The sequence below is a fragment of the Thrips palmi genome, unplaced genomic scaffold, assembly GCF_012932325.1.
Source record: "Thrips palmi isolate BJ-2018 unplaced genomic scaffold, TpBJ-2018v1 HiC_scaffold_5, whole genome shotgun sequence".
Taxonomy (NCBI): domain Eukaryota; kingdom Metazoa; phylum Arthropoda; class Insecta; order Thysanoptera; family Thripidae; genus Thrips; species Thrips palmi.
Window position 1 is genome coordinate 1,495,974 of NW_023144632.1, and position 17,363 is coordinate 1,513,336.

General features: G+C 45.9%; 1 protein-coding gene across 4 annotated transcripts in view; it reads right to left on the bottom strand.

Annotated features, from left to right (window-relative positions):
• Window positions 1–790: 790 nt before the first annotated feature.
• LOC117651238 (beta-mannosidase-like) overlaps window positions 791–17,363 on the bottom strand; it is a gene marked incomplete at its 5' end in the record, with an annotated part of 28,090 nt that continues 11,517 nt past the window's right edge. For 2 of the 4 annotated variants that reach the window (XR_004588093.1, XM_034395059.1), the window contains 3 exon segments: window positions 791–1,304; window positions 2,503–2,805; window positions 4,857–5,272. Coding sequence is in view for 3 of the 4 variants with exons in the window: in XM_034395059.1 (XP_034250950.1) it covers window positions 2,515–2,805; window positions 4,857–5,272 (707 nt within the window). 4 annotated transcript variants of the gene reach the window in all.

Sequence of the window (17,363 nt, forward strand, 5' to 3'; positions counted from 1 at the left end):
CCACACGCCCTCACCTGGGCGCACAGTAACCAAACCAGCTTCTTCCCCAATGGGAGCACAATGCGGCTACAGGCGTTCCTCCCTGGTATCTACTTGACTTCAAGGCGCTCAAAGATCGCAAGCTTCTTCCCTTGAGGGAGCACAGCGATCCCAGGCGTAACTCCCTTGAAACCACTACAGACTCATTCAAACACACACACGCTCAAGCAGGGCGCACAGATTACTCAGGCTTCTTTACCGAAGTGAGCACAGAATAAACAGGCGGTCTTCCCTGGTCCCCCTTAACCTCGCATACCCTAACCAAGACGGACTTCCCTAACCTCTCGACCTCAGGGCACAATATACGCAGGCCTCTTCGCTGTAAGCGGGCGCAACGTACACAGGCTTCTTCCCTTGGTCTTCCCTCCTAACCTCGTCCTTCTTTTCAGAATCACCTAACGTTGATTTTCAGATTTGTCCTTCCAAAAATCTGAGGTACCCGAACAGAGCTACCGAACCGTGCACCGCTGTCACCACTTGTAGTGTGTGCAAGGGCTTAAGGAATGGTAGAGATGTTCAGGTATCACTGGTTTATTGTAAGACGTATCAGGGTCAACACTAGGCGACAGACTGCCCCCGGCTCTGCTGAGCGGCTGCTTTTATAGTAGTTTGAGGGTACGTTCGTCAACAGGACCGTGAGTGACCAGTTCTAGGAGTCCTTGGCAGGGAGCTCTCTAGGCCAATAGTATAGGAATGGAACGGAGTGTGTTTGGGTTAAGATGGCGGCTTGCATGCAAGTGACCAGATATGGTTAGGAATCTTTAGACTGTATTTCACAACATTTACGAACAAAAATCGGATTATCTTGATGGTTTGTTTTTGCAAAGTACAATACATGTTGTACGGTTACGAAAAAATAATATATAATCTTATTGTTTAGTGCAAAGTACAACTAATGCTGTTAATTTATGAAAAAAAAATGGATTTTCTGTTCATTTACCGGAGTTTGTCTGAAAAAAGAAAGGGGAGGTGGGCTTCAAGTGTCATGGTAGCTGACACCTTGATTCCTGTATGTCTTTGTAGCTCAGTGGTAAAGAGCGTGCGCCGCAAGTGAAACATGACAGGTTCAAAACCACCAGACCGACCTGTTTTTCAATATTTTACATCTTTTGCTGTAAATTGACAAAGACAAACGGATTCAAAATTTTACAAGTTGTCGTAAAATGATGACTTTTTCATTCATTTGATGATCATGGTTGTATTTGGCAACAGCCTTCAAGGACCGAAAAAATTTGCCCCTCTTTGTCGCCAAAAAACAAAGCTGCCTGTAAAAGTACAAACGTCGTAATTTTCAAAAACAACGAGTTTGTGGTACAAAATTTGCAGAAGTTTGGTTGTAAATTTACAAAAAAAATTCTTAGAGTGTGACAGTGGCCTTCCAGACTCTCAGCTCTTGTTTCAAATCCAACTGCTAGCTTCTCAAGGTGCTAGTCATGCTTGCATGAAATTAGGGTATAAAGAGGTAACATTTTGATAAAATACTTGACTTTTTGACTCATATTACACTGTTAAAAAAATCCATCTTAATTTTAAGAAACTTTTTTATGAAGCAGTTTACAAAGACTTTTTGCTAATAAAAGTAATAAACTTTTTCTTCTTAAAAGTAAGAATCAAATTTGAAAAGTAATAATCTGTTTCTTAAAAGTTGTTTTTGCATTTAAGAAGAATTTAATATAGAGCAGGTAAAAATTGAACGCCTTATGTACGTAATGAGTTATTCATTGTATGGTAGTAGTCGATTTCACTGCCGAAATCGCTTGGAAGCGTGGTTCAAACTCGGTCTCGAACCCGGAATTCCGGATTACCGCACCGCGACGCTACCAACTGCGCCACGAGTGAGCTCTGCGAGGCGGGCTCTAGGATGTGGATGACTCCAAGCCTCTCGGCGGAGACTCCGCTAGGCAGTGGAAGCGCTCATCCCAGGGCCTCCAAACACGACTTCACATGACCAAGATCATCCAAATTTGTTCTTTACGTACACTGGTAGTGAAGCGTCCAATGATCACAATTTTAACTGGCAGGATGAGAATCAAATATGAAAAGTCATAGTAATTTTGAATTTTAAGAAACAAATTATTGCATTTGGTAAACAGTCTCAAATTTAATGAACCTGTTTTTTAATTTTAATAAAGTTTCTGAAACTTACCAATATTTTCATTACTTGTCAGAAATGTTTTGGTAAATGTAAGAAATTTTCTTAAACTTCACAAACCTTTATGAGTTTTCATATCCTTTCAAAAGGTTATTAAAATTAAGATGTCATTATGTATTAAATTTAAGAATTTTTTTAACAGTGTAGCGTCGTAGAGGAACTCAAAATTTTTTATCTGTTTATTGACTCTTTGTCGACCATTTTCATTTGAGAGAGAAGCTTTAATTTAGTTCAAACCTGCTCTGTGCAAAGTTTCTTGAAAAAATAAAAAAAGGGCTAAAAAGTTATTGTTAGCAACCTCCGACACGTACCGCTGTATGTATTCAAATTTTAAGCAACTCCACCCCCTCCTGGACTCTTGAAAACCCCTGGCCGTTGAGCGCCCTGACAGTGAGGTGCTGGAGTAACTCGTCGGCGGGCATCTCCTGGTCACTGTGGAAGCGTAGCTCCAGACCCTCGGCACCCGTCACGTGGAAGCCGTTGCGGGAGAAGCGACCCAGCACGGGGCCCGCCTCCAGCCACACGAAGGCCGCCGGCGAGGACGCGACCAGAGTGAGCTCGTAGTCCCAGCGCTGGTGCTGCGTGCCGGGGAAAGGGCCCCCCACTCTGCCCAACTGCAAGGAGGTAAATGGAACAGGCTGAACTGTTTCTGGCGGCAGGGAGCACAACTCAAAAGTGGAGGTCGCGGACAGGGGGAACACTGTCAGAAATTTTGTCGTAAATAAGCGAAAAAGAGTCGCTAATTTTCATTGCGACGGAAGTCGTTCCAAGACTACTTCGTCGTAAATGAATGACTTAAAAGCCATTTCTCTGCAAAAATGTCGTAATCACGATTACATATTTCAAAATCTGAAATCCGCGAAAAGTTGGTGAAAAGTTACAATTTTGTTCGCTTATTTACGATTTGTGTCGTTCATTTACGAATCATAACACAAATTTATGACAAGAGTCGTAAATGTACGACTGAAGTCATTGGCTGAGCGATAGCGAAGCCTGTCACTCTAGTGGGGTTGAAAAGTTTTTTCTGTCTGTCTGTCTGTCTGTGTGTGTGTGTGAGTCTGTCCGCACTACTACTGAACGGCTCGGCCGATCTCGGTGAGATTTTGCACACTCTTTAGGCATGTCCTTGGCTCGGCACACGCGAAATCTCACCATCGTAGCTCAACTGGTTCAGATTTTATAGCCGAAATCGCCTAAAAAACGGCGAAAAATCGAGTTTTCTGCAGGTAGGATGCCTTTTGAATTGAAGAAGGGGGGGGGGCAGAGCCCCCCATCCTCGATAAGTTCAAAGGTTACAAGGGTCAAGATCATGTTATCTGTAGATGAAGCAACTCTTCCTAGAATGAAGGGAGGTCTGGGGTCGGAGCCCCCCAGCATGCAGCAAGTTAGAAGTAACGGATGATGGACAAGCCATTGCCTGCCGAAGGCAGGCTAGCGCCGCAGGCCAAGGTAGGTACGCCAGGCGCGGATTGGAGGAACAGGCAGCGAAACATCGCGAAGCCTGTTACGACAAGACTCGGTCTGGCGTAAACCTACCTTGTAACTGCACGACATATCCCATCACTAAATTACGATCGTTCGTAAATTTACGATTAAGTCGTAAATTTACGACTTGATTCGTTTTAAAACGGAACGTCTCGCTATCAAAATAAGCGACAAATATGTCGTATATTTACGACTCAAGTCATATATTTACGACTTGGGTCGTAACAAAACATGTCGTTTAAAAACAACATAATTGTTCTACAAAATGTCGTAAATTTACGATTATTTTTAACAGTGTAGCAACACGGCACTTTTGAGCGCTCCGTGCCGTAACGAGGCCCGGCCCCCCGCAACCGCCCTAGCCGGTGCCGGCCAGTTGTGAGCCTAACTACCATCTCAGAAAAACACACACTAAACTTCTTACGGATACATTCTATCCGTATTACGGACATTTTTGTGCAATTGCAATTACGGATAGATTTTGCTTGTAATACGGATGAAATCATCCATATTACAAAGAGTTTTACGTCCGTACCATACGGATATTTTCGTCTGTATGTTACGGACGTAAAACTCTTTGTAATACGGATGGTTTCATCCGTATTACAAGCAAAATCTATCCGTAATTGCAATTGCACAAAAATGTCCGTAATACAGATAGGATGTATCCGTAAGAAGTTTAGTGTGCACTGTTTTCGTACGTTATTTGGTGGCAAATCAGTCTCGTTAGTAGTCAGTTCCCTCGTTTATTTTGTTTTCTTTCGTTCAAGCAAAGAAGATACTATTTTCTTTGTGCCAAAATCTCAGAGCACTTTTGCTAAAGCGAAACGTCTACGCGGCGAGGCGCTGCGGCCAGTTGCAGCGGCTCGCATCAGCAAAAGTGCTCTGTGATTTTGGCACAAAGAAAGCAGTATCTTCTGTGCTTGATCGAAACATAATGAAATGAACGAGGGAACTGACTACAAACGAGACTGATTTGCCACCAAATAACGTACAAAAACAGTGTTTTTTTGAGATGTTAGCTAGGCTCACAACAGGCCGGCACCGGCTGGGGCGGTGGTGGGAGGCCGGGCCTCGCTACCGGACGGAGCGCCCTAAAGTGCCGTGTTGCTACCCCCTGCCGCGGGGAACACTGCCCTCGCCTCCGACCTGGACAGGAAGTCGTTCTCCCCAAGCCTACCTGGAACGTGGCCGTCGGCATGCGGGTTTCCTTGGGGGAGAATGGGAGCAGGAAGTTCTCCGCGAGGGTGGCGTTGTTGGTGTCCGTCAGCCTGAACAGGATCACGCAGCCCCAGGCTTGGCCCCAGGTGGCGTTCTCTGGGCAGCCCGCCTCGCGCAGCACGGCCCACATGGGCTTGACGAGCGCGCGCACCGTGCTGCCCGCGCCCTTCATCGTCACGGCGTTCACGCTCTGCGCGCGCGGCTGGAACGAGTCCCAGGCCAGCACGTCGGTGTGCACGAGCAGCTCGCCGGACCGCGGCGCGTCGGACACTACGTCTACGAGGAGCGTGCCCGCATTGACGAACGGGGACACCAGCAGCGGGGCCAGGAAGTCCACGGCGTAGTGGTGCAGCATCTTCCATCGGCCGGAAAAGTCTGCGGACGGGGGAAGAGCAAGTGCGAGTGAAACTACACTGTAATTCAAAGGGCGAGCCATCTCGGTGATACCAAATATATCACTGAAAAAAAGGTTCATACGCGAATGTATCACCGACAAAATGGTCGTACTATGGTGTGCAAAAGAATCCGACCCCCCCGGTGGCGATACTCCACGCGCGAGGTCGTTGTAAGGTGCTGCCCCCTGGCAGCAGTTGTCTGCTGACAACGCCACGTCCGCCCACTAACAGATTTTAAATCGTCGCAATTCGTTATTTGGAAGGTATTGCGGCCCAAGATCGGGCTGGTTCGATTCAGAAACATTGCAGAAATCGAGCCGGCAACGCACATGGGTAAATAAACGACTCATCAGATAAAAAATAAAAGTTACCCGTAGTGAGGTTATGGGCGGCCCTGACGTCATCACCTTCGTCAAAACTTCATGCAAAGTATAATGAATATCCCGTATATAATAGGTTGAACGCGACCACCAGGGAAGTTCAGAAACTCCCAGAACTCTCCCAGGCTCAGGAGAACGTGTCACGTTGCTGCCCGTGACGAACCGCGGGGGCTGAGCAAGCGCTAGCCTCAATGAAACCCTAAACCCGTTTACCCCGGGTTTTACGCGCCCCGGGAAGGCCAGTGAGGCACGCCAGAACTCCCAAAGGGTAAGGACAACGAAAATAAACGGGTCACAATGTGTCACGTTGCTGCCCGTGACGAACTGCGGGGGCTGGGCAGGCGCCAGCCTCAACGAAACCCTAAACCCGTTTACCCCGGGTTTTACGCGCCCTGCGAGGGCCTGTGAGCACTCTACCAAAAATGTCCTGTAAATGCCGTTAATTTATTACCAGTTTTCACTGTAGGTCAATTCACAGCGTTTACTGTGATCTGCTCACGGGATTCACTGTGATTTTGTTCGCGGTGTTCACTGTGATCTGGTCCCCAGTAAACACTGTGAGGATGACGTCGCTGAGCACCGACGTACTGCAAATCAGGCTCCAATTCACGGCGTTTACTGTGGCCAGATCACAGTGAACACTGTAACTGAGAACACAGTGAACGCCGTGACCTAGTTCACAGCAAACGCCGTGAATTGCATAACAGCAAACATTGGTAATAAATTAACGGCGTTGACAGGACATTTTTTGTAGAGTGTCCCTTCAAAAAACACGTTTACCGACGGCCTAACGCGCTCAATGTAGGGTCGCTGAACTTGTGCCAGAGTCCTTCACACCTCAGCGCCAAAAGTAAACGGGTTTTGTGATTTCAAATTTTACAGTCTTCATAGGGAAGGGAGCGAGAGGAGGGAACGCTACCCTTCCTTCAAAAAACCCGTTTACCGACGGCCTACCGAGCTCATCTTGGGTTCGCTGAACTTGTGCTAGAGTCTCTTAAACTACAGAACCAAAAGTAAACGGGTTTTGTGATTTCAAATTTTACAGTCTCCATAGGGGAGGGAGCGAGAGGAGGCAATGCTCCCCTCCCTTTAAAACAACCCGTTTACCGACGGCCTAACGCGCTGAATGTTGGGTCGCTGAACTTGTGCTAGAGTCCTTCACACCTCAGCACTAAGAGTAAACGGGTTTTGTGATTTGAAATTTTACAGTCTTAATAGGGGAGGGGGCGAGAGGAAGGAACTCTCCCCTCCCTTCAAAAAACACGATTACCGACGGCCCTAACGAGCTCAATGTAGGGTCGCTGAATTTGTGCCAGAGTCCTTCACACCTCAGCGCCAAAAGTAAACGGGTTTTGTGATTTCAGTTCAAGTCATCCGTAGGTTGCAGCTCTTTATCTGCTATCCACAGTTCATTTGACCTATGGTATTAACAGCGTGCAGAAAAGAGCAACAAAATTATGCGCCTGGGTGGTAGTCGAACCTACGGACTCCGGGCCCGCGGACCCGGCCGTTTCCACAGCGCCACGACGGCCGTTGTGAAGTAGCGGCCTGCCCTGCCTGGTCTCGTTCGAGAAGAGGAAACGTTGAGAAGGGGAAGGGGGAGAGGGGGTGGGGGAGCACATAAGCCAGCGGCTGTCGGTTTGGCCAGCGAGCGGCCGGCAGGCTTCATGCTCGTCGAAGCTTAAGGGGGGACATCACTCCAAAATGATCAAAAATTGCAACTTTTTTTTATTTGTTTATACTATAGACCATTCTTTTCTGCGTCGAATGGCGAAAACCGCATTCCAAAATTCAAAAAATTGCAGTTTTAGGAGGTTGTGGGCCGCAAACATGCATAGGGGAAAAGCCCAGTAATCCCAACTTTGATCGCGTTTTTCTCGGAACATAAAATTGCAAACGGTTGCAGTCCTCTAGGGCGCAGTTTTTGAGCTACAGTGGGGAGATTTAGCATGGAAGCTCCTACGACATGCCGCTATGGTAGGTAGCAAAATTATTTGCATTGGTCAATTTTTATTATTTATTAAACGTTCGTAATTAAACAATTTCGACCAAAAAAATTCAACAATTTTTTTTGGTATGTCACAAATACAACTAAAAATGTTTTTTTAAATGTGATTGAGGTACCCACCATAGCCAGACATCTCAGGAAGGCTGTCACAAAATTTCGTTGTTCTAGGTCAAACCGTTTGGCGTCCAGCGCTGCAACCGTGCGAAATGGACTAACCTAACACTCAAAAATGCATTTTCAACGAAAGCGCTGTACTGCCCTGGCGGATTGACTTAGTGTTGTTTTGTACTTTATCTCTTAAAATATGAACAATTTTTCTCTTTCCGTTTGGTTTTTGTGGCGTTTTTACAAAAGCACTGTTTTTGGAGTGATGTCCCCCCTTAAAGCGGCAACGTGGCACCTGGCCGGCAGTGCGGCAACGTGGCCGAGCCTGCACCTGGTGGGGCGAGCTTTGTCTGGCCGTTCTCGTAACATGCGGCTGGGTGGGGACGGAGCCCGACCTGCGTTTAAAGGCGGCAACGAGACTTTCTGCTTTGTTGTATTCACGCAGAAAAAATACAGGTTGCAAGAAAAAAAGTTCCGCCAAGGCAAGCTTAGCAAAGCGGTCTTGCCGTGGCCCGGCAGGCGAGGCCGGGCAGAGAGGGGGCAAGGAGGGAGGGGGTGGCTGTGAGGAGTGGGGACTGGCGCGGCGGCGCGGCGTGGCGGCGCAGGACGACGACGGACGACGGACGACGGAACCAACACGACCATGCAGTCCCCTCCGAGCGCGCTTAAGGGGGCACACCAGTGAAAACCGTCAAATTTTTGCCTCCTTTTTTATTTTATCTTATTTTTCTGCTATTCATCCCGAGTCGAATGCCGCAAACCCCGTCCCGAAATTCCAATTACTTTGGCTTGTGCACATTTTTAAAGTTGCTAAAAAGGTTATTATTTTTGGATATTATAGACCAAATGTGAACGTTCAGGTTTTTCAATTGAAGTTTAATTACAAAACCCTTGAACCACCCAAACGCAGTTAAAAATAGCGTCATTTTGGCGCAAAACGAACTTAAATACGTCAAATAGCGCATTTATAATCCGAAAAAACACGTCAAATCTATGTTTCTACTGAAAGGGCTTTTTCTCAAAACACCTTTTTTGTACCTTTGTGCCACTCTCACGGGCGCAAAAATTGAGATAAATTAATGCGGTTTGCGGCAAAATGTTCGTGAAACTTGCGTCTATGGTCTGAACCTCGGAAATGGCCATCGCATAAATAGGACGTGAGCTGCAGCCATGAAAGCGCAAAAAAATTGGTTAAAAAATTTGTTTCTCTTTTTGCCTTTTGAAAAAACAAATTCAAAATCATTCTTTTTGCATGCCCGTGGTTCAGACCATAGCCACATGTGTCCTGTTGAGAAATTTTCAAATCCCGTGCTCGAGGCTCAATCCAGAGAGGCGGAATCGTGGCAGGAGTGAGACGAGGTCGCAGAAAAATGAAGTGCACTAGCGCTCCGTCTTGCCATCGCCACCCCACCCTCCCATACTGATTTTTCTTTTCTTTGACATAATTTTGAGCCACGAATAAAATATCAATCGAATACATTGGTTACTTTTCTTAGAATGATCGTTTTTTAAAACCTCTACATTTTCACTGGTGTGCCCCCTTAATAGATGGATGGATGGGATGGGATGAGTGGGATCGGATGCAGAGCTAGAAGCGGTAGCAAGACCGCTTAAAAAATTGTGCGGTGCCTATATTTGAATCAAAAACCTCCCTGCGCAGCGCGTCAGGTGCCGCACGTAGTCATCTGAGCTAATGAGACACTGGTTAGTCGGAGCACGAGCACAGCCCCTAGACGGATGGTGTTGAGATCGAAACCCTCGAGGGAAGAGCGTTGGACCAAGCGTTTGGGTGGTGGATTCAGGTTCGATACCAGCCAAAGAGGTTTCTATTTTTACATTCCATTTAAATCAAAACCAGCTCATGCGCCGAAATTTGTGCCGGCTGCGGTCGCACTCCGTGGCTGCGATGAAGCCGCATTGCTATTCACCGAATCGGCAACGCTGGCATCGCGAACCGTACTGCGCGTTTAGCTGGCGCTGACCAAGACACTTTAAAAATTGGAGTTGGAAAGCCCGTTTACCTTTGGTGCCGCGATGTAAAGAACGAGAGCACAAGCCCAGCGACCCTAAATTCAGCGCGTTAGGCCGTCAGTAAACAGGTTTTTGAAGGAAGGGTAGCGTTGCCTTTTCTCGCTCCCTTCCCTATGGAGACTGTAAAATTTGAAATCACAAAACCCGTTTACTTTTGGCGCTGAGGTGTGAAGGACTCTGGCACAATTTCAGCGACCCTACATTGAGCGCGTTAGGCCGTCGGTAAACGTGTTTTTTGAAGAGAGGGGAGAGTTCCTTCCTCTCGCTCCCTCCCCTATTAAGACTGTAAAATTTGAAATCACAAAACCCGTTAACACTCTTAGTGCTGAGGTGTGAAGGACTCTAGCACAAGTTCAGCGACCCTACATTCAGCGCGTTAGGCCGTCGGTAAACGGGTTGTTTTAAAGGGAGGGGAGCATTGCCTCCTCTCGCTCCCTCCCCTATGGAGACTGTAAAATTTGAAATCACAAAACCCGTTTACTTTTGGTTCTGTAGTTTAAGAGACTCTAGCACAAGTTCAGCGAACCCAAGATGAGCTCGGTAGGCCGTCGGTAAACGGGTTTTTTGAAGGAAGGGTAGCGTTCCCTCCTCTTGCTTCCTTCCCTATGAAGACTGTAAAATTTGAAATCACAAAACCCGTTTACTTTTGGCGCTGAGGTGTGAAGGACTCTGGCACAAGTTCAGCGACCCTACATTGAGCGCGTTAGGCCGTCGGTAAACGTGTTTTTTGAAGGGACACTCTACAAAAAATGTCCTGTCAACGCCGTTAATTTATTACCAATGTTTGCTGTTATGCAATTCACGGCGTTTGCTGTGAACTAGTTCACGGCGTTCACTGTGTTCTCAGTTACAGTGTTCACTGTGATCTGGCCACAGCACAGTGGTTTAAAATGCGATTTTCGGGGGAATAAGTCCTAGCAAGCGTCCCGTGCGACCAAATGCTACCAGAATTGAACTGAATCATCTGTAGGCAATAGGCAAAGACCAGTTCAAAGGAAAAAGTGGTCCGATAAAAATTGGATTTATAATGCTAAAAAAATGAGAAAAATAGCAAAATTAGAAGAAAAATGACAGAATTGACAAAAAGTGCAAAACTAAGAAATGCTCAAAATACTTAGTTTTAACTTCTAAGCCGCATTAAACCATTTTGTTACTAAGAAAAACAAAATATTTGAACAGAAAAACAATTGCACTGATGTTTTTTTCATTTTGAATGGTGCACACCAGAAGCGATTATCTCCAAAACTAATCAATTTGGCACGTTTTTGTGGTGTTGGTCCCCTTGCGTTTCGTGTTGCGGACAAGTGCGGAAAAGTTATCATCGGGGCATCTTAATATACATGTAAGGGAAGCGCCTCGCACCAATAACTCCGCCCCATCGGGCCCCATCGATGTCCGAAACTCCAAAAGAGTGTTTTTTAATGTGTTGAACGCATTTGTAGCAAAAACCCGCCACCGTGAGCCAAACCGCGAACGAAATGTTGCGCTGTGTGCTGCTTTCCTTTGATTAATGATGAAACGAAAAGAAAAACACGCCAACATACCAGTACCATCGCCCTCATTGAAAAAAATAAGGGTAGGGAACATCTAAGAAAATTAGGTAAATTTGATCAAAATACAAAAGACTAAAATCAAACCCTTCCCAGTGGCTTCCAGCGTCATATAAAAATCTATAAACGTCATTTTATATTGTATTGGAGTATTATAGTTCGTTTCCACCCCCCAGAATGCCCCCTGCGACACTTTTGAAAAATCGATTTATTCCCCCTAAAAGAGGATTTTAAACCACTGTGCACAGTAAACGCCGTGAATTGGAGCCTGATTTGCAGTACGTCGCACTATGATCTAGAATCCCGAAAACGCGGAAAAAAATCAGAAAAACGAAAGTGCTCTGATTTAGCTCCCGTGTGGCTTAAACTATCCTTGAATGTCCATCCGACAAGAATCAAGTCAAGAAACACGTCGGTCGGTCGCCTCCGACTAATGGGAGGCTCCCAAAGTTGACAAATTTGTCAAACTTGACTAGACGTTTGTTGACGTTCTTCGTTGAGGTTCAGTCCGTCCTCGATTTCCTGGGGAAAGCGGGTTCGAACCCTCAAACCCTATATACCATTTTAAAGGTCTTTTTTAAGGCTTTTTTTGCACTTTACGGTGTTTTTTTATGTGTCATTCTCGGATTAATGGCAAAGCCGGAAAACTTCTTTACACAATTTGGCAAAATTGGTAAAATTCGAATTTTTGCGAGAGCCGGGATCAAAATGGCTGGGTTTGGCTGGGTTCTGGTGGTCAGTTTTCAGTAGTCCGGTCACCATAGTTTAATAATCCATCGGCAAATGCTGCGACCACCTGCGACCCCGGGATTTTATAGCCCTCAAATATGGTTTTTTTAAGCTTTTTAAAGACAAAATTCCGTCTGTGCCTGCTTTTGGACTCATGGACACATACATATATGGAACGAACGGGCTTCAAAAGTGCTTTCAAGGACATATATTTACTCTTAGTTCATACCGGATGTGAACTCAAAATCACCGAAGTGGGCTAAAAATCACAGAAAATAGGCAGAAAAATGCCGAGATTGAGAATCGTGAAACCGAAAATGAACTCAGGGACATCAGAAGCGAGTCTGCAGGGTGCAAATGGAGACTGGTTGCATCTTTTCCGCAGTTATGTATGAACATGACGTAAAGTATCAAGGAAAATGCGGCACTATTCTCACTCTCAGAAGAGCAGTTTACAAGAAATGGAAAGGAAGAACTCAGTTTTATTCCAAAAGTAAATTAGGGCATGTGCTTTTTTGAATAACTTTCGCGTTCTGAAACTAGTAAAATTTCATTTTTAAAGTGAAAAGACAAAGTTTGTTTTTGTCGCATTGTTTTTTTACATTTTGTTTAAGACGGGTTTTCGGATTTATTATGTGCATTTTGTTTTGTTTTATACATTGAATGAAATTCAACTGGTTGTGGTAGACCATGTAAAATTCAAATATTTAATAACAAAAAATTGAATGGCAGAGTAAAGCCTCTCTAACGTTGTATTTCTTGCACACCCCTTCTTTTTACAAAGTAAAGGTCCCAGACCTTGACACTAGTGCCAGCAGCTCTTTACCCGACTTCAATTATCTGATCCAGCAATATTTTCTCAATTTTTAGTATTTTTCAGCTTTTTTTGCAGTTTTATTTTTCACAGGAACATCACCATAGCTCAAAACTAATGTCAGATTCGGATTCCCCGACCCAAAATACCTACTGGAGGGAGATTTCAAGACCGTAGGAATTTTTTCCGCGATTTCGAGATTCTAGATCATAGTGCGTCGGTGCTCAGCGACGTCATCCTCACAGTGTTTACTGGGGACCAGATCACAGTGAACACCGCGAACAAAATCACAGTGAATCCCGTGAGCAGATCACAGTAAACGCTGTGAGTTGACCTACAGTGAAAACTGGTAATAAATTAACGGCATTTACAGGACATTTTTGGTAGAGTGCTCACAGGCCCTCGCAGGGCGCGTAAAACCCGGGGTAAACGGGTTTAGGGTTTCGTTGAGGCTGGCGCCTGCCCAGCCCCCGCAGTTCGTCACGGGCAGCAACGTGACACATTGTGACCCGTTTATTTTCGTTGTCCTTACCCTTTGGGAGTTCTGGCGTGCCTCACTGGCCTTCCCGGGGCGCGTAAAACCCGGGGTAAACGGGTTTAGGGTTTCATTGAGGCTAGCGCTTGCTCAGCCCCCGCGGTTCGTCACGGGCAGCAACGTGACACGTTCTCCTGAGCCTGGGAGAGTTCTGGGAGTTTCTGAACTTCCCTGGTGGTCGCGTTCAACCTATTATATACGGGATATTCATTATACTTTGCATGAAGTTTTGACGAAGGTGATGACGTCAGGGCCGCCCATAACCTCACTACGGGTAACTTTTATTTTTTATCTGATGAGTCGTTTATTTACCCATGTGCGTTGCCGGCTCGATTTCTGCAATGTTTCTGAATCGAACCAGCCCGATCTTGGGCCGCAATACCTTCCAAATAACGAATTGCGACGATTTAAAATCTGTTAGTGGGCGGACGAGGCGTTGTCAGCAGACAACTGCTGCCAGGGGGCAGCACCTTACAACGACCTCGCGCGTGGAGTATCGCCACCGGGGGGGTCGGATTCTTTTGCACACCATAGTACACGCATGTATGACTGAAAACAAAGGCCGTACACAAATGTATCACCGAAAAAAGGTCAGACATCCGCGAGATTGGCCCTTGTTTCCCTGGGGAAGTATCACCCTTTTCTCGATGACACATTTGTGTCCGACCTTTTTTTCGGTAATACATTCGTGTACAATTTTTAGCAGATGATACCTTTACTTAAAAACATACCTTAAACTACAACTACAAGACATATAAAGGTGTCAGCTAGCTTTTACTCGAGAGTCCAAAAACCAAGTGCATATCCTAACAATGGGGGCTGGCTGCCGGGGCGGGATGGTGTGTCTGGCTGGCTGGCTGGCTGGCTGTGCCTGCCTGCGCCCCAGCCTGCGCGGAATTTGACAACACTCTACCAAAAATGTCCTGTAAATGCCGTTAATTTATTACCAGTTTTCACTGTAGGTCAATTCACAGCGTTTACTGTGATCTGCTCACGGGATTCACTGTGATTTTGTTCGCGGTGTTCACTGTGATCTGGTCCCCGGTAAACACTGTGCGGATGACGTCGCTGAGCACCGACGTACTGCAAATCAGGCTCCAATTCACGGCGTTTACTGTGGCCAGATCACAGTGAACACTGTAACTGAGAACACAGTGAACGCCGTGAACTAGTTCACAGCAAACGCCGTGAATTGCATAACAGCAAACATTGGTAATAAATTAACGGCGTTGACAGGACATTTTTTGTAGAGTGAATGGCACCCCCTTCTGGCGCGCGACGCCCGGGTCTGCGCGCAACATTGACAATCCCTCCCCGCTACAGCGCAGATGCACCGCGTGCTCGCAATCCGACGGCCACGGCGTGGCGGCGGTGCAGGCCACGGCACAAAGGATTCAGTTTTTAGCAGATGATACCTTTGCTTTAAAACATACACCTAAAACTATCAAGAACCTATAAAGCCCCAATCCGACTGACTCACTGACTCACTCACTGACTCACTCACTGACTCACTCACTCATAGAAATGTTTGGGGTGAAGGAGTGGTCGTAGAGACTTGCGGTTTTTTCCATTCGATTCCAAATTTTATGGAAAAATTGGGAAAAATCCCAAAAGTTGAAAATTCCTCACCGTTTCCGAGAAAACCTACTTTATCTACAAAAAAGGGGAACAAATTTCTCACCGTTTCCGAGCAAACCTACTCAATCTTCAAAAAAGGGGACCGACCGACTAAAAATTTTTATTCGCCCCATCGGTAGGTCTGGTCGAGACATTTCCGAATCTGTGCCGCAATCCCGTCTCCGTCACTGGCAACATCCTCAAAACACGATTAAATAGGCCTAAATTTAACAAAATCCCCTCAATCTTCAAATAACAGGAAAAGTAGCGATACACATCGGCAACTTTGGCCCGTCCCGTAGATTTAGAAATCTGCGAATTTAGCCTATGCTTAACCCTAACGGGATTTGAACCTGAGTCTGGAGTCAAAATAGGAGTTATTTTCGTCATCAGCGCCCTCAAAAACATTACAAACAATGCAAAAACTTGATTAAAAAGAAAGTCCAAAATATACCTCTCTGGGATTTGAACCCGGGTCCAAACTTCTCCGATTCGCTTGAAACTGGCACCATTGGTTTTGTTTCGTCGCCCCGATTCCAAAAACACCCCTACATGCCCTTCTAGCTGCATCCGTTGCCGAGATCCTCCTCAACCCCATGTAGACCATGATGCACCTGCAGCAGCGCCCCCGGGGCTCGGATCGGATTTGCTGCCACCGGGCGGTTCTTAAAATCACCCAAGGAGGCTGCATACCAAATTTGGTCAAGATCGGACCACGGGAAGTCCTCGGACGAACGAACGGACGAACGAACGAACGAACGGACGCACAGCATGCATCATACTATATGCCCGTCCCTCCGTCATTTTTTTACAAAAAATAAACGGGACGGGCCAAAAAGGGGACCGACCGACTAAAAATTTTTATTCGCCCCATCGGTAGGTCTGGTCGAAACATTTCCGAAACTGTGCCGCAATCGGGTTTTTTTCACCGGCAACATCCTCAAAACAATAAAATAGGCCTAAATTTAACAAAATCCACTCAATCTTCAAAAAAGGGAACCGTCCGACTAAAAATTTTTATTCGCCCCATCGGTAGGTCTAGTCGAGACATTGCAGAAACTGTGCCGCAATCGGGTCCACGTCACCGGCAACATCCTCAAAACGATAAAATAGGCCTAAATTCAACAAAATCCACTCAATCTTTAAAAAAGGGGACCGACCGACTGAAAATTTTTATTCGCCCTATCGGTAGGTCTGGTCGAGACATTTCCGAAACTGTGCCGCAATCGGGTCTCCGTCACTGGCTACATCCTCAAAAACCATTAAATAGGCCAAAATTCAACAAAATCCACTCAATCTTCAAAAAAGGGGACCGACCCACTAAAAATGTTTATTTGCCCCATCGGCAGGTCTGGTCGAAACATTTCCAAAACTGTGCCGCAATCGGGTCCCCATCACCGGCAACATCCTCAAAACGATAAAATAGGCCTAAATTCAATAAAATCCACTCATCTTCAAAAAAGGTGACCGACCAACTGAAAATTTTTATTCGCCCTATCGGTAGGTCTGGTCGAGACATTTCCGAAACTGTGCCGCAATCGGGTCTCCGTCACTGGCAACATCCTCTAAAAACGATTAAATAGGCCTAAATTCAACAAAATCCACTCAATCTTTAAAAAAGGGGACCGACCGACTAAAATTTTTTATTCGCCCCATCGGTAGGTCTGGTCGAGATATTTCCGAAACTGTGCCGCAATCGGGTCTCCGTCACTGGCAACATCCTCAAAAAACGATTAAATAGGCCTAAATTCAACAAGATCCACTCCATCTTCAAAAAAGGGGACCGACCCACTAAAAAATTTTATTCGCCCCATCGGTAGGTCTGGTCGAGACATTTCCGAAACTGTGCCGCAATCGGGTCTCCGTCACTGGCAACATCCTCAAAAAACGATTAAATAGGCCTAAATTCAACAAAATCCACTCAATCTTCAAAAAAAGGGACCGACCGATTAAAAAATTTTATTCGCCCCATCGGTAGGTCTGGTCGTGACATTTCCGAAACTGCGCCGCAATCGGGTTCCCGTCACCGGCAACATCCTCAAAACGATGAAATGGGCCTAAATTGAACAAAATACAACCGTTTCCGAGCAGTAAAAGCCATGTTATATATTGCGTCTTAAACCTGGCCGGAGAAATCTGTAGAAATCAGAAATGAAAGACGCAAAAGAGGCCCATTAGTTTGGCCTTCGGTCACATTAACCATAATGAACACAGATCTTATTCTTGTCAAAGCAGTCTTCAATATTTTCCGGACCTTGAATGCCGTTGACTGCCACAGTAGCCAATACAATACAAGCTATCT